At 42.3% G+C, this 27721-nt stretch overlaps 1 protein-coding gene across 2 annotated transcripts in view; it reads right to left on the bottom strand.

Moving 5' to 3' along the window:
- Positions 1-1127: 1127 nt before the first annotated feature.
- Positions 1128-27721, bottom strand: part of COPG1 (COPI coat complex subunit gamma 1) — a 37781-nt gene continuing 11187 nt past the window's right edge. For both annotated transcript variants that reach the window (XM_054976824.1, XM_054976826.1), the window contains 19 exons: positions 27543-27618; positions 27194-27286; positions 26708-26794; positions 26389-26546; positions 25453-25586; positions 21903-21970; positions 21322-21510; positions 21128-21223; positions 19370-19613; positions 16826-16901; positions 15269-15372; positions 12707-12832; positions 12280-12348; positions 11810-11952; positions 10733-10904; positions 8290-8387; positions 4325-4463; positions 2933-3031; positions 1128-1673 (listed from right to left, as the gene is read on the bottom strand). In XM_054976824.1, coding sequence (XP_054832799.1) covers positions 1543-1673; positions 2933-3031; positions 4325-4463; positions 8290-8387; positions 10733-10904; positions 11810-11952; positions 12280-12348; positions 12707-12832; positions 15269-15372; positions 16826-16901; positions 19370-19613; positions 21128-21223; positions 21322-21510; positions 21903-21970; positions 25453-25586; positions 26389-26546; positions 26708-26794; positions 27194-27286; positions 27543-27618 — 2302 coding nt within the window. In that variant the 3' untranslated portion in view covers positions 1128-1542. The remainder of the gene's footprint in view (positions 1674-2932; positions 3032-4324; positions 4464-8289; positions 8388-10732; positions 10905-11809; positions 11953-12279; positions 12349-12706; positions 12833-15268; positions 15373-16825; positions 16902-19369; positions 19614-21127; positions 21224-21321; positions 21511-21902; positions 21971-25452; positions 25587-26388; positions 26547-26707; positions 26795-27193; positions 27287-27542; positions 27619-27721) is intronic.

Raw genomic sequence — 27721 nt, 5'->3', positions numbered from 1 at the left:
TCTTGTCATTCATTTCAGAACTCGTCTCCTGCTTGCCTCTAAGGAGCTGCCTCTCTGAGACTTGGGGGACTGATCCTGAGTGCCAGGGGCTGGCGGTGCAATCCTCGCCAAGTCCCATTACCTTTCTGTTCTTCTAGATGTTTCTCAGAGCGGTGGCAGTATGAGGGAGGAGTTTGCAAGCAGACAGTGCTTCAGCTGCCAGCCTGGCCCTTGTCAGGAATGGGGGTTGGGCAAGTGGGTGGGCAGGCGACCTGTCTGCACCAGTGTTACTCCCCGCCATGGGGTAGGGCTCCTCTCGAGGCAGGCACGTCTGTTGGGGTGCAGCAAGCACATTTGCATCTGTAGTCAGGCTGTTCCTCCCCTTGCTAAAGCCATATAACTATGAAATACAGCTGTGTATCAGTCATTTCATAACCATAATGACCATCTGCTCATAAACTATAGTGTAGCGTCATGTGATACAGCTTTTGTGTACAAAATTATGCAGAATCTAAGCAGTGGGCAATCCATCTTTGGAGGACCCTTACACATCAAGCTTAAAAGAACCACCCTGGCAGATACCCTATCAGGGAATAAAAACTCTGGCAGGCAAGTTAGAATAAACTGTTAGTACATATTGCTTTATCTATCACTAATTTATTTGGACATTCTTTTTTCCCCAGATACTGTTCAATACAAAAATGACAAGCATCACACAGGAATTTTAGTGACACACTAAAGGTTGTCATAAACTGGTAACTTGGGGAATGAAGCAATGCTGTCTCCCTCCCCTCACCCCCTGTTACTGTCTCCAAGTGGATTTTTCCCTACAGGCCTCAAAAATGCTTGTTTGCAAGGGCACAAACATGTTTAAAACTGTATTAGGCACTTCAAATTTTTGATAGACTCCAAAGAAGTCTTTCTGGATTATTATATGGGGGCACCTGAGGGGAATGTAACAAATTTCTTATTGATGCTATTTCTCTCTGGTGTGTGTGTGTGGGGGGGCTCAAAAGAGAAGACAGAAAGTACTACTTCAGCCCCTTTCATACTGATACTCCATATTGGCTCATAATTGTACAACGTGGGAGCCCATATATCTGGCAGGAGCAGATCCTAATACTTTAAAGGGAACAAAACTCTGATGGCACAATCAAAAGAAAATACATGCTTTTATTTTTATAACCTATTTTGAAGGGCTTTAAAAAAATCGTAAGCACAAATCAAAACTGGCAATAATTAAATGCCAAGGTTGGAGATGTTGTTACTGCACAGGAAGGATTAGATACACTTTTACCACAACAAATGCTGGTGAAAGGAACATAATTTGTCGGCAGTGAAGAACCTGCATTGTGGCCTGAAAGAAAGTGCTCTTGCAAAATGGCCTAGAGAGCCTGGACAGTAACCCATTTGGTGTTTTATAAACACCACAAGGCTTTCAGCTCACACCACTATTTTTTTTCTACATCAATGCCAAAGTGATTCTCTCTGTGTCCAGAATACAGGGAACAATATACCAGCATTCCCCGGCTAGCAAGTTTGAAGGAGAGTCCTAAAGTTCACTTAGCCAACAGAGGCCATAACAGCATCCACAGGAAGCTCTTCTCCACTTCGTGCTGTGACTTGCATCGTCACAGTGTCTGTCAGGACAAGGCGAGAACGAACCAGGAGGTCATGACCACCCCGAAATACACCTGGATCAGATACAAACATGGGGAAAGATATTGACAATATTTTATTAATCAACATCTCCAATGCATGTGATGCAATCAACATCTCAAATGCATGTGTTGCAATTTTTTTCTTTTGGAAACTATAGGCACAATGGGGGGGGCAGGGGAGGAAGCATTAACTACTCTACTCCGCCAAGGCCCTAATGCAAATTCCCACCCATGATTGCTTCTAAAGAAAATTAAAGATGTCTGGAGGTCAGATTACAAATCTACAACATCTGTTCTAATTGCACTCTAAAGATTAAAAAACACTCAAGATAAATGTTCTTTTGGATATAGTGTAATAAACATTTTAATAAATGATTATCTAGAGTAATACCTGAGTTGTTAAAAAAACTTGGGCTAATGCATAGTGACTTTCTGAAGGTAAGCACTCTAGAATCATGCACAGCAACTATATTAATCCACGAAAAAGGATGGTTTGGGTTATTCCTTTCGGAGAGGTTTCTAATCAAACCATAAAGATGCTATTCTAGACATTTTCTTTCTCCTAGGAGAAAAAACTGTTCTCCTTTTAGCCATGCGAAAAGATATCTCCACCTCAGTGCAGTGGGAGGGACTGATGAAGGGTAAGGATGGTCTTTTTTAATTTTAATTTTTTAATTGTAGGTGATAGCTGCTTAGGTGTGGGTGGACAACTGCATAGCATGTTCAAAACTGAACTGAGGAAAGAAGGCAGGATCTTTTTATGCATTTATCTTTAATGCTTTAGGCACATTGAACAGAAATCTGCAAAACCAGCACACGTACCTTCCCTACAGGAGGGGGAGGAACCCCTATGCTAACTGGGACAAAGATCACAATTTCCCAGCAACTTCCTCTGTGCTGAAGAAAACTGATTTACCAACAACAGAAATGCTTGTTAAGGGGAATGCATTAAGGTCTGAATGCATGAAGCTGCCTTGCACTGAACTGGACCATTGGTCCACTGAGGTTAGTATTATCTACTCAGACTGGCAGCAGCTCTCCAGGATCTCAGGACATTTGACGTCACCTACTGCCCGATCTTTTCAACTGGAGATGCCAGGAATTGAACCTGGGACCTTCTGCATGCAAAGCAGATGCTCTACTACTGAGGCCCTTCCCCTAAAATCATGACATATTATTGATTGTTGTGCTGTTTATCTAGTGTCTGGAAAGGCCCTAAAGTGCTTAGTTAATATATGGCTGATTTTTTTAGTCAACAGTACATATTAACATTTGAAGCAACAATATCTTACCTGCCAGGTAGAGTGCATGAGAATTCTTGTTTTCAGGCACTTTGTCTGATCTCTCACAAGGCTGCATCCCCAGGAATTTCACTATATTGCCTACTGCCTCTGTGGGGGGGAAAATTCATATAGATGCTCACTTTATTTTTAGGGATATTCTCTTCATAACTTCATTGAATAATTCACGTGATTGCAGAAGATGAAGTACAGTGAGTTTGTGACATCTCCTGAGAACTTTGGGTATCAGTGTAATACAAACAATACAGGATACATAAAAATTTTAAAAAGTAACCAACATAAATACCATTATATATGAAGATGACTTAGGAGGCAAGCATACAGGACTAACAAAAGATATCTGTAACAGTGTGTCAGCAAATCCTGTTTGACAGGATTAATGTAAATTCCTGATAGGCTCTACAGGTATTATTTGAAAGACAGAAAATCGCGTCATGGAAATGCTTAGTAAGGTCATTTCATGCACTTGTGCTGATGGTGGAGGAGGTCAAAAATGGGAGGGGGGGGGAAAGAGGACAGAAAACAGAAAGCTAATGTGTAGACAAGCAACTGCTGTCAAATTAGTGGAAGCAGCAAGCTACTGATTTTTGGCAGAGCCAGTTTGGTGAAGTGGTTAAGAGCACGGGACTCTAATCTGGAGAGCTGGGTTTGATTCCCCACTCCTCCACTTGAAGCCAACTGGGTGACCTTGGGCGAGTCACAGCTCTCTGGAGCTCTCTCAGCCCCACCCACCTCACAGGGTGTTTGTTGTGGGGATAATAATGACATACTTTGTAAACCACTCTGAGTGGTGTGTTAAGTCACCCTGAAGGGTGGTATATAAATCTAATGTTGTTGTTGTTGTTGTTATGGATAACTATTTAAGCATGTGTTTTTATGACACCAAACATTACGATTTATTCAAGAAGTTAATTTATCTTCTTTAAGGGGAAAAAGTCATAAAGGTGTTTCTTCATTTCAGGTTTCAAATGTCATTTCCCAGGTCTCTACATTTTTTGTGATCATCTCTATCTGTATTTTATTTGTGGAATTTTACTACTTATAATCCTTTCAGGAGAACATGGTTCACTTCAGGAAAAGGGAGTAGCTCTAGAACAACACTTCTATGGATCCAAATTTTGAGGTATCAAACTAGATTTATACCACACACACAGACAAAATAACACTCAGAACCACCCAATTTTCATCTCATCTGAGATAAGGCAGCGGAAATGCAGTAGAGGTGCCCTACTAAACAACACTGTCTTCATAGGACTGAGGACTGTTCAGATCAAGGAACAGAACTGGATCATTAAGAGATTATGCTTAAAAAAAAGGCAGTGCTAACATTTTTGGAAGGAGGGAAATTATCAAAAGTTCTGCAGTAACTATATGCTTTCTCACCTTCCAGAGTTTTAACAGTGGATAACGTGAAAGTCTCTTCTTTTTCAAATTCATCACCAACTTCGTCCCAAGCTGCTCCAAAATTTGGCTTTAGAACCTTTTGAATGTGGTCAGCTATGGTCACCTCAATGTCTTCCAGCTGATACAATAAAGGTATGTGATTGAAATAATATTGTTCTGAACCAAGCTTTACCAATACTGAAACATTCATTTGAAAGCATGTTCTCACTGCTTCTTCCAAACACCCACAACCCCCAGCTATTCTAATATCTCCTTCCTGCTGCAGTATCTGTGAATGACACAGTCTCCCTCTTGTGGAGTTAGCAGACTCCTCACCTGAAATACGAATATGCAAAAATTACAATGCATGATTTGATGAAGATTCAAAGAACCACCCAAAGGAAATGAAGATAAAAAGCAAAACAGCAATCATTTGGGTGAGTATTATTTTTTAACCGTCTGTTTGTTAAGCTCAAGAAAGCTCAGCAGGGAGACCAGATATATAGAGAGCCTGTCCTGTTAACAGAGTTGCCAACCTCCAGTAGGTTGCTTGAGACCTCCTGGAAATACAACTGATCTCTAGGTAACAGAGATCAGTTCCACTGGAGAAAATGTCTGTTCTGGAAGATGGACTCTATGGCATAATACACTACTGAGGTCCCTTACCTTCCCAAATCTGCCCCCTCCAGGCTTCATCCCAAATTTCCCAAACCACAGCAGGCAATCCTACCTATTAAACATCAATTGAATGGCAATTCTCAGAATAAAGAAGGTTGCCTATACTGAAGATATTCACAAACCATCTACCACCACACATGAAAAATTAGAACTTCAGAGCTCCTTTTGTGTGTGTGTCTGTGGAAGTATTATTTCCTCCACACCCAAGACTCTTGCACCCACATATTCAGCATGCAACCATACAGTCTCATCTCAGATATGAAATTTAATATCTTGAGAATGTGAGCTTTCATATAGTTGAAAAGGAGGATAAGGTAGACCTGACCTTTTCACACACCCTGCCACCTACCCTCAACCTCCCTTCACAGGTTTGGGACTTCCCAGGCAGGTAAGGACTGGTCACTACACACCACCTTTCTAGCCTCCAATTTAGCAGGCAGAGAGCCTTGCCCCAAATCAAGGCAGAGAGCCTCCAATTTAGGAGGCAGAGAGCCAGTTTGGTGTAGTGGTTAAGAGCAGTGGAACTCTAATCTGGAGAACCAGGTTTGATTCCTCACTCCTCCACTTGGAAGTCAGCTGAGTGACCTTGGGTCAGTCACAGCTCTCTGGAGCTCTCTCAGCCCCACCCACATCACAGGGTGATTGTTGGGGGGATAATAATAACATACTTTGTAAACCACTCTGAGTTAAGTTGTCCTGAAGGGTGGTATATAAATCAAATGTTATTACGTTATTATCAATCACAGGGACCCCTTTCTTTTCTTTCAGAAGCTTCACCAGACAGGCAATTCCCTGTATATACCTCCCAGCCACTGCCCAGGGCTATTGGGGAAAGGGAACTTAGAGGTTATTTTCCCTATATACACTGCCACCATTTACTTCAAACTGGCCCATTTAATATGACCGGAGCATTTGAAGACTCTGTGTGATACTTTCCCTCAACCATCAACTTCAATCCAACCAGGGGTAAACAAAACAAAAAGAAACTTTATTTAATGATGAAACATAGGAGTGAACGGTTTTAAACTCAATACACTGGGAAAGTTTAAACTCATAAATAAACAGGGAATGTTTCAATGTAACAGAACAGGTTTGCTCACTCTCTTCAATGGAGTCCAATTGTCCCTGGTTCAGTATTCTGCCCCCTGTCATTTGTTGGTTTCTCAAGAGAGGTGGAGCTGAAGCCACTCCTGTCTGTCACAGAGGACACCACATTTCTAGTTTCATTGGTATGAGGAAATAGTTTGTAAAATGTGGCCAATGTTTATGAAAGATGCACCAACTCAAAGGTTGGTGCAGCCAAGGATTTTAACCCTTACTGTTCTCAGTATCTCTCTTCTCCCCATGGTTAGTTACTTGGCCCCTGCACCACTGGAGGTTATAAATGGAAACTCAGTAAATTAGCACTCCCCTCCCCCTTGCCTTCTCTTATCCCAGAAAGCTGAACATGCCCTCCAAACAAACAAAACGTTTCAGTCACATAAAAAAAATGTATGATGTAAGTACAAAATTATGATTTCCTTCACGAAGAATTTAATGTTTTTAGGGAATCACTTCCACGTTGTTCTGGGTATACCAAAGTACAACCCGCATTGGGTTGGTACTCCAAACCATGCAACAGAGATGCAGAGCACTTTCCCCCTTTTCTATACACACAATACCACCTGTGAGGTGTAGGTACTTTATTATGTATTAAGAAAAATGTTATGTGGCTTCTCCAAGAACCTAACTGAGGCAGCTCATAAAATAAAAATAAAAACAGGACATTAAAATGTAGGATTAAAAACCCAGCCCAGCATAAAAACATAGACCATAAAAGCAGACTACTGACAGCTTAAAATAAGAGTTTCCAGTCTAAAAGAATATTAAAAGATCAACCCCTTAATTAAAAAACTGGGAGACTGGGAATGTTTTGGTCTAGCACCTGAAAGAAAGCAATAATGGCTCCAGATGAGCCTCAAGTGGAAAGGCACTCCACAAGGGAGGTGCCACTGCTGAATATTCCTGGTTGTCACTGGCCCCATCTCTGAAGGCAGGCACATAGAAAGAAGGGCTTGTGAGGTAGATCTTAACTGATGGGCTGGACAACATGGAAGGAGTTGGTCATTCAAATATCTTGGCCTCAATCCACTTTACAACAAAAGACCATATATGCACAGTGTGTTCTACATCTCCCCCCTCCCTTTGTTTATGCTTTTTTGAGGAGGAAGAATGGCACAATTAGGCCTTTCCAGTTCCACACAGACATAGTGCTACGTGTGTGGGAGACGGGCTTGTACCAGTCCAGGCCAGGATGAGATGCCATTCGACTTCAGCAATGTGACATGCAGCTGCTTGACTGGATTTTAGAGGGAAAATAGATTTCTTTCTCCTACAGCACAAATTCCTAAATTTCAAATTATTAATGACAGCTTTTTGAACAGCACATGTGGCAGACTTAATTCTTAGTTGAATACCCAGAGTCATACTCAGCAGGAAGGAAGATAGAAAGAATCAGACAATAAATCAGTACAAGGTTCAAGTTATATTATGCATCCAGAGGTTTTTTTTAATCCCATGTGAAATGGCAAAAGCTGCTGGCATGAAGCCCTCCTGCAACCAGCTTCTTCACAGGTTCTGGTATTCTATACAAAAGCTTTGTCTGGAAACATCAGGGGTGGAGGTTAAAAAGCCCCATGCAAAAAACAGGTGCCAAAAACATCCCTTCAAGACTGACACTCAGTGGAGACATTTCCATGATGCCCAAGCTAACAGGAAATCAATCACTGACACGTATAAAGTAGCCCACTGAGTATAGAAGCTGGTTCATCCGTTTTCTTCACTGAGGAGATATCAAAAGTTACCAGTATTTGAAATGGGTGGGGAAGAGGTTGCTGGAAGACTCCTCTCCAGACTAAAACAAGTAACGGGCAGCCAAGCCATTTTTATTCATTAAATGTATGGATAACTTGGTAAGCCCACAGTAATTATCCCTAAGGGAGATGTCATGGCTACTAAGTACATGACTGCCAAGATTCAGCTGGTTACAAGCCAAGTCTGCTTGAGCAATGCTGACACGACATTCCAGCCCTGAGATTCAGCCATCTGGAAAGAATGAGATTCAACAGCTTGTTAGCACAGAACCTAATCAAGCGTATCCTTTGGCCTTGAAGAAACAGAGTTTCTGATATATTTGCTGGATCAAGCCTCAGCTATCCACTTAATTTCACCTCCTGAAGTACTCTTTTAAGCATACCTAACCATGTTTTAAGTGAAAAGGAACAGGAAAGGAACCAAAGCTACCTTACCACATACTCATCCTCATAGCCTTCATCATCAGCTTCACCTGTATTTGGGTCACAGTCCTTGATGGTGAATTTCATCATACAACTGAATGTACAGGCCACTGCAAAGAGTGCAACACATATACCGAAATCATGACAATGCCTCTTATTCTTATTTCTGTCATTTCTCCAAGGTCCAGTCTATACATTTATTAAATAGCTATTGCGCGCTATGAGAAGGACTTACAAAGTACATTTGCAATTCTCCACCAAGATATAATGGCCAAATCTGTGGATACTTAAATCCAGAGATTGGAGCCATGAACAACCCTGAGAAAAGCTCTAGGTTTGTAAAAAATGTGAAATCAAAAACAACAATACATGGATGTGTGTGTAAAACCCTCCAAAATGATAAAAACAGCGCCTGTAGCTTTGAGAAATAAATGCCCTCAGTGGCCATTGCTAGGAAACCAAAACACTTTTGTTAGCCTTCAAACCTTGGTTTCTGACAGTAATGGGCAGGGAAAGGCGGCAGGGCCCTTTCCAAGGTTGTTTTGGCCTTTGACGGAGAACTCATCAGAGCTAGGCCAGGCAGCAACTACTAGGCAACTTGCTACCACATGACTTGTATGACTCACCCAGGCTCAGCTGCTTGCTACTGTTCAACAGAAGCTACCCTATGAAAGCCAGTGTGGTATAGTGGGTAGAGTATCAGACTTGGATCTGGGAGATACAGGTTCAACTCCCTACTCTGCTATGACGCTTTCTGGGTGACCTTGGGAAGTGACACTCAGGCTAACCTACTTCAGAGGGTTGTTGTGAGGGAAAAAATGAAGGAAAAGAGAATGATCTAAGTGGCTTTGGGACCACATTGTGGAGAATGGCAGAATATAAATGAAGGAAATAAATAAATGTAACTGAAGATGGGAGGGGCAGATAAAAGGTAAGTAGGTGGATGGATAGGAAGAAGGAAGCAGGAAAAGCTGAGGATATGGGGGCTGTCAGGAAGAGATGTTGCAGAATATTGCCTGACAATAAGGTACTGATTAAACAACAATTGCTTTAAGTTTTATATGTGCAAACATGTTTTTTTCAGATATGTTTTTCTGTACATCCTAGAAAAAGTTACAACGGATGCCCAGAATCCAGTCTGTACAGCTTGATCTCAATTAGAACAAAGTTTTTTACATTTATTTGCATGAGAAAAGTCTTAAGTTCTGAAAGGAACTCAAGTCATACCATAGGGAAGCAATAGGCCACAGCAGTTAAGTGGCTGAGCTGTGAATCAGTACTTTGTTGGTTTGAATCCCACTACTGCCATGAGCTCAGTAGGTGGCCTTGGGTAAGCCACTGGTCTAATCCTCAACTGTATTATGGAGATTATAATATACTGACTTTGTTCACCACTCTGAGTGGGACACTAATTTGTCTAGAAGAGCTGTATATAAGCACAGTTGTTATTTTAGTATGGCAATGTGGGTTTCATGTCATTGAGCCTATATTAGATAGTCACCCCCAAAGACCTGTGAATCTCTCAAGACTTGAATTGTGTGAGACTAACTTTTCAGAACGTACATTGGTGAGATTCTTAAAATTGGATTTTATCTTTTAGATCTAAGATATATAGAATATTACATGTATGCTCAATCTGCTACTAATATCTTTTACATATGGAACTGTGTTTTTTATTTTGTGATTCTTCTATATGTGACATTTCAAGATTAATTAGACTGATTTTAAATAAAAATGTTAACAGACAATTATGGGTGATTTTTGGCTGGGATATATGGTTTTCATTTTACAACTGGAATAAATACACTTCTGACCTTTTCAGTCAGAGGGGCTGTTAGCCTGTAAGAAAGAGGATGAAGAAGAGAACAGCCGTTTTAATACAGTTCTGTAGTTTAGTGGTTAACAGCATTGCTTTAAAATAGATAAAGAGACTCTTTTGTTTCCATGTGCCTATTTTAAAAGAAATGCTCTCCTTGCTGAAGAGATATACTCTGCAACAGAGGGAAAGAAATAGTGAGAGAGGGGAAAATGGGATGCCCCCTACAAGTTCGTGAAGGTCCATGCTTGTAGTATCTAATGTTATATGTGGAATTTTTTTAAAAAAGTCTTAACATTCTTCTCTACATTTTCCATTTGGAATTTATCATAATATATACAAACAGGGCAGGGAGCAAGTGATAATGTAAAGTCTAAATAGAACTCACCTACCATCAGAAGATATCAATAGTACAGTACTAAAACTCACAATTGTCTGTGAAAAAGAGGAGACTGGGCTGCGGCAGCCTCCCTGTAAGCCCATGCAGCTCATCCTCTCTGTGCAACATGCTTGCTGGAAGCAGTCTTGTTTCTCCAGCATCAAAACTGCACACTTCCACTCTAGTGTCTATGAAAATGGGCTTGGATATGGCTCGGAACTGTGAGAAAGTAGGTTTACAGAGAAGGGAACAAAAGTTACCTGCTGTTGGGTCCTCTTCAGGCAACATGACCAATGTGTAGCAAGTACCAGGTTGGTTGTAATGCAAGCTTTTTGCAGGTATGTAACCAATAACCTCATATCCTTCTGTTGGCTCCATCTGCACAGTGACATTTTCCAGGATCTGATCATTTAAGGTGTTTGTGCAGTCAAACTGTAAGGGAAAGTAGAGGTACATCACAACCAATGTTCAGTCCATCTGTTCCTGAATATACATACTGACAGGTTTAATCTGAGTTAGAAGAGTCACTTGATTGCAAGACTTAACGTAACTAGGGTTGGATGATCGAAGAGTACTTTCCAGCAGTACTTCTATGGACTCACTGCTTAAGATCCACATTTAGGAAGATCTCCAACACACAGGATTTTACAGGAATCTGAGGTGCCTCTGATCCTTGGAAGCATTCTGGCTGTGCTGAAGAAAAGTGCAGTTCCTGAGTTGCCAAGGTACAAAGCTTGTTCCAAATGTTATTTCAGTAAGATGCCAAACTGCACTTGCTTCCTGAGCCAACTTTCTGTGTGTGTCCATAGATGTTTTTTGCTGGTATAGTAGTCCCCCCTCCCCCCAAGTTTCAGTTTTGTAATAATGGATGTGAGCAATGGATGTTTTGATGTCTTAGGATTTTGAGTGATTATACTTTTATATAGTTTATGATTTTAAAGTTTGTAATCGGCTTTGAGTCCTGTGTTCCAGGAGAAAATGGGCATATACATTTGCCCAATAAATAAATAAGCACATTTTCATAGAGTTATACTGTAGTAATTGTTTTAACATGTCAGGCTAAGGAATGATCCTTACGCAATCCCTCTGGAAAGTGTAATTTCTATAGTCGCAAATGAGTTACTCCAGCCAGTGAACTATCAAAGTAGCACTAAATGAGTGCCTGCATTTGCTCTTATAACTCGCTGTAGAACATGCCAAATACCCTCATGTTAGATCTTTGTTGGAATCAGAGGCTGAATCTTCAGGAATCAGAACCATTCCTTTATGTCTACTGAGTTCCCCACTTGCAGACTTTTTCCACCGATTATCACTGGCTATTTCAGTACAATACCCACCTGGAAAACCATGTGGTTGGTGAATGTGTGCTTGGTACAGTGAATCACGTACTCTGTCTCCAATTCTGTAAGAGCTACTGGCTCAGAAGAAGACTTAAACAATGGGCCGAGTTCTCGGAATTCAGGGATGGCAGCAAGTTGCTCTAAAATACAATAAAAGAGCAATAGGATTTCCATTAATTGTCAGAATGAAATAAGACTGCATAATCTTCTTCAGTCACGTGCAAAGAGAGAAAGTCATCAACAGTTAAGCCTGCTTTGGGAGAGGAGCCATAGCTCAGTGAGAGAGCACACAATGAAGGTCCTATGTTCAATCCTCAACAGCAGGGCTGGGAAAGACCTCTATGAAATCTCGGAGCGCTGCTTCCATAAGAGATAATACTAAGATCAGGAGCACATGAACTCTCCACTTTAGTGCTTAGACAATTTAAGTTCTGTATCACCTTTCAAAACACAGGGGAAAATCATACCTTGGAATATTTCCTGTCGGGTTGCTGCCACTTTCTCTGGCTGCTTGACTGCAGAGATAGGAACATTTTCTATATAAGGGAAAGAAAAATACTGCGTGTTGTTAGATACTTAGAAAAGGGAAATAAAGAGACAGTTACGGAACAAGCAGTAGGTTTATTACCATAATAGAAGATTATTTTACCAAAATTCTAATCAGACCACAGTGCTGTCAGACTAGAAAAACAGGCAGGCAGGCAGGCAGACTAAACTGTCCCAAACATCTACCAACATCAAATTAAGCAATTTGTAGTATCACAGATGTTGGAGCTGAAAAAGTTGTATGAAATCTTAGCTAGAGCATCTTGAGAGAGCAGAGTGACTGAGAAAAGCCCCAAGAAATATTCTGGACACTGTTGAGAAAGTTTTCTCTCATGGTCCTACAATTACCTGTTCTTTGTTCAATGATGGTGGTGGTTGCCAGAGGAACAGACTTCAGGTCAAAAGGCTTCTCTGAGGGCTCCAGAGTATACTGATGTAATGCCCTCTCTAGGCCAGGGATAGATACGGTCAGTCCTGAAGAGAAATGGAGACAAAACCAAAAAATAATCCCATCTACAGGAAACGAAACAGCTCTTCGCCAGCTTATAAATCAGAGCACAATTAACACTCTACATCTGCTCTTCCATATGTTCCCATCTACAAATGTACTTTAAAAACTTGGATTTTAGCCAATTTAACCCCCTACAGTTTCACTGGGCTGTAGATCAAGCCATAAACAACGACCCACTGTGAATCTCTATCTAGATGCTGGTACCTCTCTACTCAGCAGAAATTCATTGCCAATGAATACTTCCATTTCAGAAAAAAAAACCCCTCACAAGGATGCCTATAGAAATGGCTCTCCTCTCTACAGCAGTGTACGAACATCTGGCATACATCTGTTCCCATTAGGACTAAAGACAGGGAGGACAGATGCGAGGCAATATATCATTATATGGCCTAATCAGACAACACTCTGTCACATAAAGGGGAGCCATTCTGGAAATCAAGATCAAACCCCGATCTGCCTATGTTAAACTATTTCTACTGACTAACATTCATAAGATGGCATTAACTGCCTGTATCTTATCAAAGCCTTCTGGCCCCCAACTGAACCAGCAGACATTTAAATCACTACTGCTGCACTGTAATCAAAGGGTACCAGCTGTTGGGCGGGGGGGGGGCATTTAGGCCTTTCATATTGTCATTGTTCCTGCTTCTTGCAGAACTACAATGTTCCACTTTAAGATATAAGTAATGAGTTAAATCGAAGAATGAAGGGAAATCAGCCTGCATGCACTTTCATGAGAGCTGAAGGGGAAAATGCTAATGGTTGTATTACATGAGGAGGAGCCAAATTTTTATTGATTTAGAAAATCTATACCGTATATACCATGTTTCTAGAGACCGGTCTGTGGTGATTCACAAAGTAAATGAGCTAAATAAGAATTCTGAGTTCCTAATATAAAAGAGTCCAGTATCCAAGGAAGATGGATACTGCATCTTTTCTTCAGCTTCTCTCCCCTACCCCCCTGTGCATCCTCTCTCATACATGATTTTGAAGAATGTTTGTATTTATAAAAAACTTGCTGTGAGCCCTTAGGCTAGGGCAAGCTAAACAAGCCAACCTTCTCCAACTATAGCCTGGCCAATTTCAGAGTTCTTTTTTAAAGATTCTAATAAAAATAAAATACACCCAGAAAGCAAAAACAGTACATTTGATTTTTAACCAGCTGTGAGACCTGTAGCCTGTTTTACCCATGCAGAAGAATGAGGCAATAGAGGTCTAATTTAGCAGAACAGCCTGAAGGTGAGGAGTTATATTTTGCAAGGTTCTCTAACATTAATAATTCCCTGTAAATGGAACACTAGCATAGAGCATGCTAAGCACTAGGATAGAGCTTTTGTTCTGATATATCTTTATACAAACAACTGTGGATAGTTTTTCATAGGGGGTGCTTAGGAGTGCCTGGAGAAAAAATACCCAGTCCCTTTAAATAAGAGGCTTAATGTGTGGAAATGGGAGTGTGAAGCTTTTCATGGCGTGGAGGTAAATGACAACACCTTGTAAATAACTTCTTGCTAAGCTTCGTTTAATAACAACAACTGTGCTTATATACCTCTCTTCTAGACAGATTGGTGCCCCACTCAGAGCAGTGAACAAAGTCAATGTTATTATTATCTCCACAATACAGCTGGGGCTGAGAGGAGTGGCTTACCCAAGGCCACCTACTGAGCTCATGGAAGTAGTGGGATTTGAACCAGAGTGCAGACTCACAGTTCAACTATTTAACCACTGCCCTACAGCAGCTCTCTTTTATTATTTTTTAAATAAAGTTTTATCTAAAAAAGAAATAGAAATAACAATAGAAAGTGCATAGAAACTTATACAGAATACAAAGCACTACATTTGAGCTACAACAGAAAAGTATATTCAAAATATGTGACAACACAACTAGCTTATATAACATTTCTCTTCTCCCTCTCGATTGCTTACACCTAAACTTTAATGTCAATAGTTTTAAATCAGTCATCTCTTCCATATTTTATACTCAACATTTTTAAGGTCTCTCTGTTATGATTACTCTATTTCCATATTAACTACTTTTAGTTTTTCTTAGCTTTGAGCTAGGCAACCAAAGAAATCTTTCCACTTTTTCTGGAATTCCGATATTGGTCTATTATGAACCGTTCTCTTTTAAAGGCTGTTGGCAACCTTAGGAATGATGTAAAAATGTGGCTTTTACCACCTATGGCTTGAAATGGTACAGCCATTTTGTCAGTTCAAAATCCTACCATCTCATTCTGGGGTGTGTGTACTCTAGGTCCCTCTCACAACCCCTAGTGTTTAAGCTTCTAATGATTCCTCTGCTTTAAATCACTGATGGCAGGTATGTATGCATGTGTGTATGCGTGTGTCAGGCAATAAACAATTTTATTTTTTAAAAGCCATATGGACTTCAAAGTTACCATTCAGGATGTAGCCAGCATTGAGGGCTTTTTGTTTCTGCTCCAGGACACTTAAGTAGAAAGTGGCCCTGTCTCTGACTTCATTGTCATCATCCATCACACATCTGAAATCAAAATCAGAGTGCATTTAAATTCACATGCTCTTATGTACCCAAAGGTGACCCAAAGTGGCTTAAACTGTTCTCCTCTCCTCCATTTTATCCACACAACCACCCCATGAGGTAGCTTAGGTTGAGTGTGTGTGACTGGACCAAGGTCACGCAACAAGCTTCCATGACAGAGTGGGTCTCCCAGATGCGAATCTAACCACTATACCACACTGGTTCTCTGGAGATCGTACCACCACACTGGGATGTGGAAATCATACTTTCCTTGTTCACCTGCTAATTTGCTATTTAGATAAGTGGGAAAAGATGAAGAATCAGCACAATTTCTTTTGTGACAAGTGAGTATCAGTTGCCAAATCAATGTGCTTCCTGCCCCTGATCTTCATCTGGTCGCACAGCATTTTTTTTATATGTTAACATTTTTTTGTTTATGTTCAGGTCCCTGACAATGTCCCCTGTAATCCATATGGGGTATCAAAGCTTTGCAAGTATGATTCTATGCAAAAGAATTTGAATTCATTAAATGTCCAGCACAGCTTTTATTTCCACTAAGTTTTCACTAATTTCAGAATTTTACTTTACAGTTTTATATTTTTTATATTTTTACTTTTTAAAAATAATTTTGCATTTTACTTCTTCTAAAGAGTGTAGTTTTTGGAATCTCCAAAGCAAGAGCCAATTATTTCTAGAAATAGACTGCTTTATACATTTTCTTATACCTTAAGTTGATTATATATTCAAACTCAGCCAACTGAAATCCTATGCTTCAATACTGCCTGTAGTGGCTGCATTCAGATGTCACAATAAACTATAATTAAACTGCGATTGAACACAAGCAATCAATTGCCATGGCTCTATGCTGCACTGGTGACTTGTGGAGCTTGACTGAAAACCTAGCTTGGTCAAATAACTCATTCACCCAGGTGTCTGCATTCAAACTTCATGGAAAATTGAAACTTGATCAGACTGGGAAGTTTTCAGTCAAGCTCTGCTTGCAAGAGGAGGATGTAGGAGGAATGCCTAACCATGCCAATAAGTTGTGTTCATGCCCAATCACAACATCACAGCTTGTTATGCCAAATGCAGCCAGTGTCCAAAGACATGGCTCTAGCAGTCCTAGATGCAAAAGGACCCTGATGAACCAGATAGCTTTTCCATGTCAGAAGGAAGCCAGAGTACATGATAGGGAGACCTATAGCAAGGCTGTATATTGTTTATTTGGAGAAAGTTAGTTACTACATCATACCCAGTCCCTACAGTCCAAATAGGTAGAAAATTTCAATCTACATTGGTCATCCTCCAGTCCACACACTACTAAGAATAATTATAATGGGCTTATGCCACACTTGTTGCATATCAGGCATTCAGTAGGGCCGTATAGACACAGCCTCAAATGTTTTTGACTGACGTTCCAAAACACTGCACATAAACTGCTATAATCACAGCTCACCTCTTCAGCAACACTGTGATGCTTGGTAACATCTCCTCATTCTGAGCCCCAAATTTGGCCAGAGCACTCACAGCACCTATAGAAGAAAAAGAAAAGGGGAAGCTCAGTTGGGAAGGACAGTCTAGGAAGATCCTTAGAGGTTCTTCTTTTCAAAAGCCAAGCACAGAAAACAGCCACAGAAAGGTTCTCATAATCACCTAAAAGCTTCAGAACAGAATTATATTAAAACAAGCGGGAGACACACAAGAAGAGAGGCATGCCATTTTCCTTTTCCCCTCACTTCCCTTTCCTGCAAGCCCCCATAGCCACTCCCTTTTTCCTGCTTCCTTCTCTTCTTCCCACCCACCAGACCACCCACCTATATTTACACCTTGTCTTCAGCTCCCTCTCCTTTTCTCTCCCAGGCAGCCTCTCCCAGAGAAAATTCGGGCTGGGTTGCATGGTACCAGTCAATGGGCTGGGCTATGTGGTGCTGGCCAAGCTGGGCCCAGTTGCATGATGCTGTCCCCTTAAGGACTTGCAGCAGACATGTCACTTTCCTTTGCGTTTCCTTTCCCACACTATTCCCTCTTTCTCTCCTCCTGGCAACCCCCATATCTACACCTTTCCTTCCTTCCTTTCTTCCCACGCACCAACCTGCCATTTACCTGCCCCCCCCCAGCTTCTGCTATATATATTTACTTACTTCATCTATACTTCAACCTTGGGAAACCAAAGAAGCTTACATCATTCTTCTCCATTTTATTCCCGCAACAACCCTGTGAGGTAGGTTTGATGGGAATGTGTAACTGGCCCAAGATCACACAGTGAGCTTCCACGGCAGAGTGGGATTCGAACCTGGTTCTCCCAGATTCTAGTCCCAGATTCTAGTCTAAAACTCTAACCAGTACACCACATGGCTTTTGTGTGATGGCTACTGTTGAGAAACAGCAAGCACTGGGCCTGAGTTAGTCATGCAAGTCGTGCAGTATCAAGTCATCATTGGCTGTAGGGGGGCTTGGCCCTAAGAGTTCTCCCTAAAAAGCCAAAATAGCTCTGGAAAGGACCCTGCCTCTCTCCCTGCCTTTTACTGACAAAAAACAAGAGTTGAAGGCTGGCAATACTGTTATGGCTGTCTAGCAATGGCCACAGAGGGTATTTCTTTCTTAAAACTACAGACATTGCTTCTATTTGGTAGGTTGGGTTTTTTTAAGGTCTTTTTTAGATTTCAGAATTTTTTTCTGCAAACCTGGGGCATTTCCCAGGTTTACACAAAGATATGTTGTGTCTGTTCATGGCTACAGTTTATAGATTTGGCCATGCTGAGAATTATATATACTGGCAAGTGGAGGACGTGCAAGGATTTGTTGGGGGTATCTCATTTTACCCCTCCCCACTATTTCCTCGCTCCCTCCCCTGAAAGCCCCTATAGCCTCTCCCCCTTTTCTGCTTGCTTCTGTCCTTCCCATCCGGCAGCTTTCCCTCCCCCCTCCCTGCAGCCTTGGCCCTGTTGTGCAATGCCAGCTGCTGGGCCCAGGCCAGTTGCGTGGAAGAGAACCTGCACGGACTTGCAGAGGAGATCTCTCTTTTCCCTCCATCCCACTCCCCACACTATTTCTTCTTTCCTTCTTCCAGGCAACCCCCATATCCTCACCTTTTCCTGCATTCTTCTCTTTTTCCAACCCACCAACCTTTTATATGCCCCCTCATCTTCAGTTATATTTATTTTTAATTTACTTCATTTATAGCCCACCTTTCTCTCCAATGGGGAACCAAAGCAACTGATATTCTCCTCTCCTCCATTTTAATCTTACAACCACCTTGTGAGCTAAGTTAGGCTCAGAATGTGTAGCTGTCCCAAGGTTACCCAGTGAGCTTCCATGGCAGAGAGGGCATTCAAACCTGGGTCTCCCAGATTTGAGTTTAAAACACTAACAAACGGCACCACAATGGCTTTCATGGGGTTGCTGCGGTTGAGCTACAGCAAGCAGCTGGGCCCAGGCGAGTCATGCAAATTGCATATTAGCAAATAGCCTAGCGAGTGCTGGTGGTCCCGGCCCTGATGAGTCCTCAAAGGCCGAAACAGTCCTGGAAAGAGCCCTGCCCTCACCTCCTGCCTTTTACCAAAAGAAACCAAGACTTTAAGATTAGCAGTGCAGTTGTGACTGCCTAGCAACAGACACTGAGGGCATTAATTTCTTAAAGCTACAGGGGGCTTTTACTCCCCCCACCATCTTTATGTCAGGTTTTTCTACAAATTTGGGGCATTTTTCATCTTTCTAGAAAAGTCTATCTTGTCTATTCATGGCTCCAGTCTTCAGAGATTTGGCCACAGTAAGAATTAGATAAATTGATACCTGAACTCGGCCTTGCAACCTGGCCTTAGGCAGAGAATGCCAGCATTGGCTAGTGGTGCTTCTTTACATGGAAAACATTCAGAGGAAAGCACACAAGTGTCTATTTTAAAATTCTAACTCAAGTGATGTGCTTCTGTGTTCTAAATTTGATTCTGAGCCAGAGAAGTCCCATTACTCCAAAGGGCACACATCTCTCTAGTTCACGTACCTGCCCTGACCTCTTCGTGCTCCAACACTACTCTGTTGTAAATGAATCGAATATATTTTGAAGGATTGTTGGTCTTGGGCCCTTCCTGGCCCAGGAGGTGGAGAATGCGGGTAGCCAAGACCGTGAACTCGCAGTCCTCGATGAACTCGCACAGGTGAGAGAGGCCAGTCTCTTTGCTCTCAGAATTCTCCTCAATGATGCTGATGATGCATTCAACGATGGCCCGTTTGTACTCAAAACCGCCCTAGCAATCAAGTAGGCAAGTCAATAAGGAAACTGAATATGCCAAACTGTAACTGCCTACAACATCCAAACTACTCAATCATTGATCTTCAGCAGAATTTCAAAGCAAAAGGGGCAGCAGCACACTAAGATACTGTCTGCATTGCTTAGCAAAGAGCTTGGGAATCATGAGAATTGAAGCTGTCAGTTTTTTAAAAAATTCTTCCACTGGCTTGCTTTATTTGTATTTCATAGTTCTTTCCTTAGTCAACCTTTTCTATCTGAAAAGGAAACGTATATAAATATAATGATAATTTTCATTTTTACTCTAATTCTTATGAGTGAGGATAGAAACTAGCGAAGTTTGGAGACAGTTTAGTGGAAAGCATAGTCTCCTTACAGCCTCCAGGAGTCTAAGCACTGTACATCTGGCCCTCTTCTGCTCCAAGCCCCATTCCTCTACTAAACAGTAGAACTGAGAGATCCACTGCAATCACTTGAATCTGATGAAAAGAACTGTGATTCTTGAAAGCTTATGCTACAATAAAGTTGGTTAGTCTTAAAGGTGCTACTGGACTCTTTTGGACTGTGATCACAGAATCTGTATCAAAAATACACGTCAAATAGAAGGCAAAGAGGTGTGATAAACATCAGCACAGAATGCTGCCTTATACTACAGTCTTTCAAGGTCCTTACTTTTTCCTCTGACTGACAACAGCTCTTCAGGATCTGAGACAAAAATTGGTCACCTCACCTACCACCTGATCCTTTTCACTGGAGGGGGCAGGGATCAACTGGGAACCTTCTGCATGCCAAGCTCATGTTCTACCGCTAAGCCACAGGGATGCACATTAACATTTCAGTGACTGCCCCGTTGAAAGACATCATGGTTTCTGAAACTCCCAAAATAGAATATGGGAAAATAATATCTTTTTCATCAAATATCTGAGTGTGTATACATTTAAAGGATTAAACAAACTACACAAGGGAAATGAGGGAACTCTATCCTTCCAGACATATCCCAAGGGCCAAAACTATACAAACTGTTTTTGAATGATCCCTGTCTCCACAGGCACACATTAGGTATGGAAAATGCCCTTTTTAAAGTCTGTGGGGCTTAATTCAGATCAGGACAGCAGTGGGGGGTGGTGGTCCTGCCTTCTCCTCTGCACTGTTTTCCTAAGCAAAATGGCCATGGGGCGAGAAGTTACTTGCCTCATTTTGGAGCTGTGCATGGAGTATGGGGCAAATAACTCCCCTTCCAGAACCCACACCCGCCACCCCATGGTCCCAAACTACATTGGGCCCACACAGGGTTTAAAAATGATGTTCTTGGCATCTGCTCCGTGACTGCAGAGAAAGTGAGGTGGGTCCGGGGAGAGAACACAGATCAGACTTTAAACACATTGTTTAGTCTGGCTCCAAGTACAGTATCATTAGATCCATCATTTCTATCCCACAATCTTCCAATCTGAGCTGTGAAACAAATCTTGCCTCATTAGCTAAAAAATGATGAGACAGATTTGCTATGCTTACTTCTTCACGGAGCATTGTGAAGAGGAAGTTCATGAGGACTGAATGCTTGCGTGGATACTTCTGACACAGGGCATTGATAGCCTGCACCACAACGACCTAGACACATTTCAGAATGTAAACAAACATCATATTAGTTCCCCTTCACAACACAAAGTGGAAAAAAGACCTATATTAAAAGGAAATGTTATCCATGCCTTGAACTCATCTGAGATTTCAGACATGAAGGAGGAGATCTGCTTCATGAGTCGGTCAATGCTGCTCTCGCTGCCAGTTTTCAACAGGGTCGTGATTGCTAGGGTGGCAATGCTGCGGTTGGAGTCAGTCACGAGGTTCTCCAAGTCCAGGTTACAGGCAGTCACAGCAGAAGGGTGCTTCATAGCGACCTGGCAGAGAGGAAGCAGAGTTCACTCCATGCAGGCAAGACATCTAGGTCACTCTTACGCCTGCACATCAATACATGTACCACAGCTCTTACATGTTACCTACACTGACACATTTTGCTCTTATTTTGTAAGCAAAGAGACAAATCCGGTTGCTGTAAGCCTTCTTTAACCCAGAAGCCTCCCCGCACCCTTCCAGTTATGTTGGAATAGGGGAAGGAGGATGCCACAAAAGAATCAATATTATTTCCAGTGGTTCTTCCTTTTTTAAAAAAAGTACCTACTCCAGAAATAAGCCTTGGCATACAAGGCAAAGCTCCATTGAGCACTGACTAAAATGAATCTCCATCTACATAGGCAAATGCATTGGCCGCAGAGCTCCTGATTCTCTTTACCTTGTTGAGGGTCCGAACTGCTGCATAGCGAAGTGCTGCTTTGGGAGAACTGCAGAACAACTGCAACACTGCAAGGGATGACAATTTTGTTAGTGACACAGACACAATAGGCTACTTTGCGATGATTCAGATTTACTCTCACAGTCTCCATGTGGAGAAAGTGGAAAATGAGAACGTGAATGAGGGAAGGTTTCTCTATTCAAAGAACATGGAGAGGTTACTAGTCTAGACAGCCAGTGTCATGTAGCAGTTGTAGTGTTGGACTAGAACTGTTCTTGCCTTGAAGTTTACCCAGTGACCTTAGATCAGTCATCTTGTCTCACAACCTAATCTAGGTTGTTGTGAGGATAAATTAGAGGGACTGTGTATGCTGCCCTGAGCTCCTTGGAAGAAGGGCAAGATAAAAATAAGCAATAGTCTATGCATGACATTCTCCTGTGACCTTAACTGTCCACTGGATATTACCTGGATATTCACTGGATATATATTAGCTACTTTGGAACAGAAACAACCTTAGTCACCCTGACAGATTATCTTCTCTGGGAGCATGATAGGAGAGTGTATCCCTGTTGATTCTCCTGGAAGTCTCTGTGGTGTTCAGTACCATTGACCATGGTATGCTTCTGGGGAGGCTGATTTAGTTGGGAGCAGGGGGCACTGTGCTTTGGTGGTTCTGCTCCTGGCTGATTCCAGAAGGTGATGCCGAGGGACTACTGCTTGGCCCCACGGCATTTATGCTATGGGGTTCCACAAGGTTCCATCTTTCCCCCATGCTGCTTAACATCTACATGAAACCACTGGGAGCAATCATTTGGGGATTTGGAGTGAAGTGCCACCAATCTGTGGATGACACCCTGCTCGGCTTCTCCTATAACAGCTGAGCTGTGGAACTCCTGAGCAGGTGCATGGAGACAGTAATGGAATGGAGGAGGGCCAATAAATTGAAGCTCAATCCAGACAATTCTGCAGTACTGCTGGCCAATGAAGAAGCTGCTCAAGAACTGAGGCGTCAGCATGTCCTGGAGGGGGCTGCACTCCCCCTGAAGAAAACATTTCTAGCTTGGGGGTGCTGCAGGATCCTTGACTACAGCTGGAGACCCTGATGTCCTCTATAGAGGTGTGCAATTCAATATCAATATACTGATTAAAAAAACAGATATATGCCTACTCAGCACAATCTGGCTAAACTGGAGTCAAACAAGAGAATCTCAAATCAGATTAGAAGAGAGTCCAGTAGCACCTTTAAGACTAACCAACTTAATTGTAGCATAAGCTTTCGAGAACCACAGTTCTCTCCATCAGATGTAACTGTGGTTCTCGAAAGTTTATGCTACAATAAAGTTGATTAGTGTTAAAGGACACTACTTTTTTCTATTTTGCGACTGCAGACTAACATGGCAAAATCCTCTGGATCAAATCAGATTGGGAGGCCAGATTCTGATTGGCTGGATGGAAGTTCATTCAGTTGTATCCCGCAAACACTGGTTGGCTGACTGCTCTGAGCCCCATCTCCTTGTTTTCTTTCCAGGCATGGCGGCGGGGGGAGGGGGGGAAGAGGCAAGACCATCTTCTTCAGTCTGTTGCCCTCATGTGTAGCAGCTCCCCATGCTCCTGGCTGCTCCTGTCCCAGCCTCTCTGCCTGCTGCCTTCTGTCCCTCGCCAGCCTCATGCCGCTGTCCTGTTGTGGAGCTTGCCTCAGTGCTTAGAGCCACCACTTCTTTGCAGCTCACACCGCTGCCCTCTCACTGCTGCTCCACCTCTGCCGCCTGCTTTTCTCCACAAGGGCCATGGATTCCTGCCTCCATCCTAACACTCCAAAAGAGCCCTTCAAGCCACCAGCCACCTTTTAAACTTCATGGTTTGCCCCCGTGAGCTTTACCCCCCCCCCAGCAGCATCCTTTCGCCCCCTCCCACCCAGCTGCATTTACATTTTGTAGGATGGCAAGAGGTTTGGTGATGCCACATGAACTTCAATTAGAAAAGTAATCTCATATTTCATTTTAGTTTTGGTGGGATTCTCTGATTTGACATTGGTTCCCTTGCTTTGGTTTGGCTTTGTTGGTTCAGCTTGCATAGGGAGTGGGACTGGCTTTTGGCCTTTGCTTAAGTTCCCTTTGCCTGCAAAGTCCTGGAATGTTTTACCCCATAGGAAACAATGAAGTGGCTTGGGGGCACCTCATTCAGTGGCCCATAGATCTGTACCCCAGGGTCCAATCTTCCTCAAATTTGCAGGGTCTTCAGTGGATAGAAAGGATTAGGTTCTCTGAAAATTTGGTGGAATTTGCTTGAAAAATGCCTCCCCTCAGTTTTTTCCATGAGGAATAATGGCCAGAGAAAAAAATCTAATTTTACTGAACCAGATTATAGAATCTGACCCAGATATCAGAGATACCGTATATTCATTGTATTCCTGATACCCGGATCCATATTGAACTTAATTTTTGGAGGTGGGGGGTGCACACATCTAGCCCTCTGTGGCATGTAGTGCCTTTTATCAGCTATGGCTGATATGTCAGCTACTATTGTTCCTCTAAAAGCATGACCCAGCCACGGTGATCCACGCTCTGATTAAATCAAGGTTAGGTTACTGTAAAGTGCTTTATATGGGGCTGCCTTTGAGAATAGTCCAGAAACGTCACAGGTCTTCCAAAATGCAGTATTATCGATGGCAAGATACAGGGATCATATCATCCCTGTGCTGAAAGATCTGCTTTGGCTACCCATTTGTTTGGGGGCATAATTCAAAGTGCTGGTTCTTACCTTGAAAGCTCTAAATAGCTTGGGGCCAGAGTACTTGAAGGACTACTTCCTAGTATATTGTCCAGCCTGCCAGTCAAAGTCTGCCTCACAAGCCGTGCTCTGTGCGTCACCAACTTTGGAGGAGGTGAGGCCAGTGGCAACAAGAAACAGGGCCTTTTCAGTTTTGGCACCTTGCTTGTGGAATACCATTCCCTCTAAGGCTTATCAAGCTACCTATGTTGCTTTCTTCTAAGAGCCAAGCCAAAACTTTTCTGTTCACCCAGACTTTTAATTAAGTAGTTGATTTTTTAACCTGGAAAACATTTTAAGCTGTCTGTGGTCTGTTTTTATCATCTATGTTTTTATGCTAGAGTGGGGCTTTTCTAATTCTGGATTTTAACTAGAATTTTTTAAAGTTTTGTTTTTATTATTTTTTATTTTGTAAACTGACAGGTTTGGTGCAATTTCTTGTTCACCCTCTAGCTTAAGCACCTTCCCCCCCCCTACTTACAGTAGATATATTTTTTCCCCTTTCAGTGCCATTTTTTTTATTGCAGCTGTTAGGCAGGAGTGTTCTTATCACATCTTCCCAGTGCTGAAATGCCTGAATGCCACTCCACAGTATAGACCCCGCAACAAGGCTGAAAGGCTTGGCAGCCCTACACTGAACTCAGCAGGGAACCGACGTCTACTGACAGCCAGATTAGCCTTGCCCTATGGCATTAGCAAGCCAAAGCAACACACACAAAAATTCAACCAGCAAGCCTCTCCTCTTTGCACCCATTAAATGATCAGAAAGCAAAGGAATTACCGGACACAGCAGGTGCTAGCTCTTTGGCTGTGCAGGTGGGGAGATTAACAATGGCAGATGCAGCTTCATACACCACCATCTCATGCTTGTTCCTCAAGCAGTTCTCGATGAAATCAAACAGTGGGCTGTCACGGCTAAGACAGTCAAAAAAGACAATGATGACTGATTTACACATGTGTGCTTCAATACGTGGAAAGACAAGTCAAGGAATTAATTTATTCCACTAAAAAGTATTGTAAAGTGATTCAGAAATTCTACCAGTGGCATCCCAGGCCCTGAGAAATTGGGAGAGGAGATAAGGTATTAATGGGTTCAAGGCCATCAAGAGCAGAGAACAGATTTTATACTGTCTTCTTCATAAGATGCAATAAGGCAAAGGCACATGGGAGAACAAATTTTACAGAATGACCTAAGTCTTTGGGAGGAGCTGTAGCTCAACATGTGTCCTGCATACAAAAGATCCCAAGTTCAATCTCTGGCATCCACAGTTAAAGAATCCTGGGTAGGAAGTATCTGGAAACCCTGCCTGAGATCCAGGAGAGTCACTGCCAGGCAGAGGAGACAACACCAAGCTAGATGGAAGAATGACCTGGCTTGGTATAAGGCTGCTTCATGTGTTTAAATACTCCTCTACAGGAGGCAAGCAGGGAAAATTTGGACACGTGAGTCTTACTTGCTGTTTTTTTCTCAAATATGGCTAGGTTGAATATCAAAGAACAATCCATTTCATGACAATAGGGAAGCTAACAAGCCTCATAGCTGTACCTTCTTTGCTCACTTTCCTCCATGTGCCGCATAAGAAGTTTGGAAAGTGTTTAGATAACAAAGCAAGCAACAAACGATCATTGTTGGCCAGAGATCACAGGATACACTTCCAATACGTAGTACAGGATAAGACATGAGGGGTAATTTTATGAGATATGACAAGGCCCTTACCCTCCAGCTTCTTCCTCAAGCAGTTTGCTGGCTACTCGAATCATCATGCAATAGGCAAACGGTGATTTCAGGCCTTGCCGCATGAACTTGTTAAGCATCTTGTTGACAGCCAAGCGGTCATTCTTGCGCACATGATAGAGCAAACCGAGTGCATGATACTGAAGAGGTAAGCAAAGAAAGGGGGGAAGGAAGCATGATATAACCAAAGGCATAACACAGCCAACGTTGTTCTCCACCCCCTCCAACAAAGGAGCCCAGAAAGTCACAACTGAAACCCAATCTATCTCAATAGGGTGTGGAGTGGTTTTAAGTTTCTTACTTGGACCATGATATTATCACTTGAAGCAGCCTCCTGAGCCTCGTTCACCCAGCGTTTGACCACATCAAAACTGGTCTTCAGAAGGTGCTGTAAGGAAAGAAATCAAGGAAGTGCATCAGGAATGGGCACTATGTAATTATAGAGAGAGAGTAATTCCAACATAGGAGGGATAGCAGCCTAGGAAGATCTAGAACAAACTTTAGGCTCTCTGTCTTGTGTTGAATCAAAGCCATTCTATGTTCTTTCTCTCTCCATTCATCATTTGAACGCAAATCATAAGCAGGTGATGTCTTTAATGCCATTTGAAAAAAGGCATAAAGCATCAGAATGATGCTATTAGTACTACTACCCAAAACAGAATGGCCCACCAAGCTTCTACTCAGGATTCCAGAATTCACTTTCCTCAGCTGACAGTGGGCAATGATCCACGCACTTTCCATCACGTTTCCACTGTTTACTACAAGGACTCCATAAGCATCAACTTACCAAAGAGGACACAAGGGCAGAACTGGACACACTGGGCACCTTGTCAACAATCGCCTGCTTCATGTAGCGCTCAATGGCCTGCAGCATGCTGCTCTGTGGAGAAGACAAAGCAGCTCCTTTTGAGAGAAGGCAGAAAAAAAGGTGGCAGGGACTTCAAGGAAGGGGTGACGAGCAGAACGAAGAACCAAGCAAGGTGGAAGACAATGGAAGAAATCAGAACCCCTCCCTCAAAAATACCCCAAAAGAGATGCATTACAGAGATGGGAAAGGCGAAGTTTCGTGGGGAGGGGTGGGGGAGAGAGACATACAGAGAGGAACACCGAGCAGTATGTAAGTAGTTGACACTTACATCAGTGATCTGGCAAAGAGCTCGCACGGCAGGGCCTCTGTAATTGTCATCCTTCCCAGTCATATCTTTAGTTAAACTGGAAGAAGATGTCAAGGAAAGCGTTTAGTGTTTTGAACTTATGCAACCAGCTTTTGAAATGAGCAGACAACAGCCAAAAGACTTTCAAGAACTGAGCAAAC

Source organism: Eublepharis macularius, chromosome 4 (assembly GCF_028583425.1).
Source record: "Eublepharis macularius isolate TG4126 chromosome 4, MPM_Emac_v1.0, whole genome shotgun sequence".
Classification (NCBI taxonomy): Eukaryota; Metazoa; Chordata; class Lepidosauria; order Squamata; family Eublepharidae; genus Eublepharis; species Eublepharis macularius.
The sequence above is the reverse complement of the archived record's forward strand: the minus strand, read 5'-3'. Positions and strand labels throughout refer to the sequence as shown.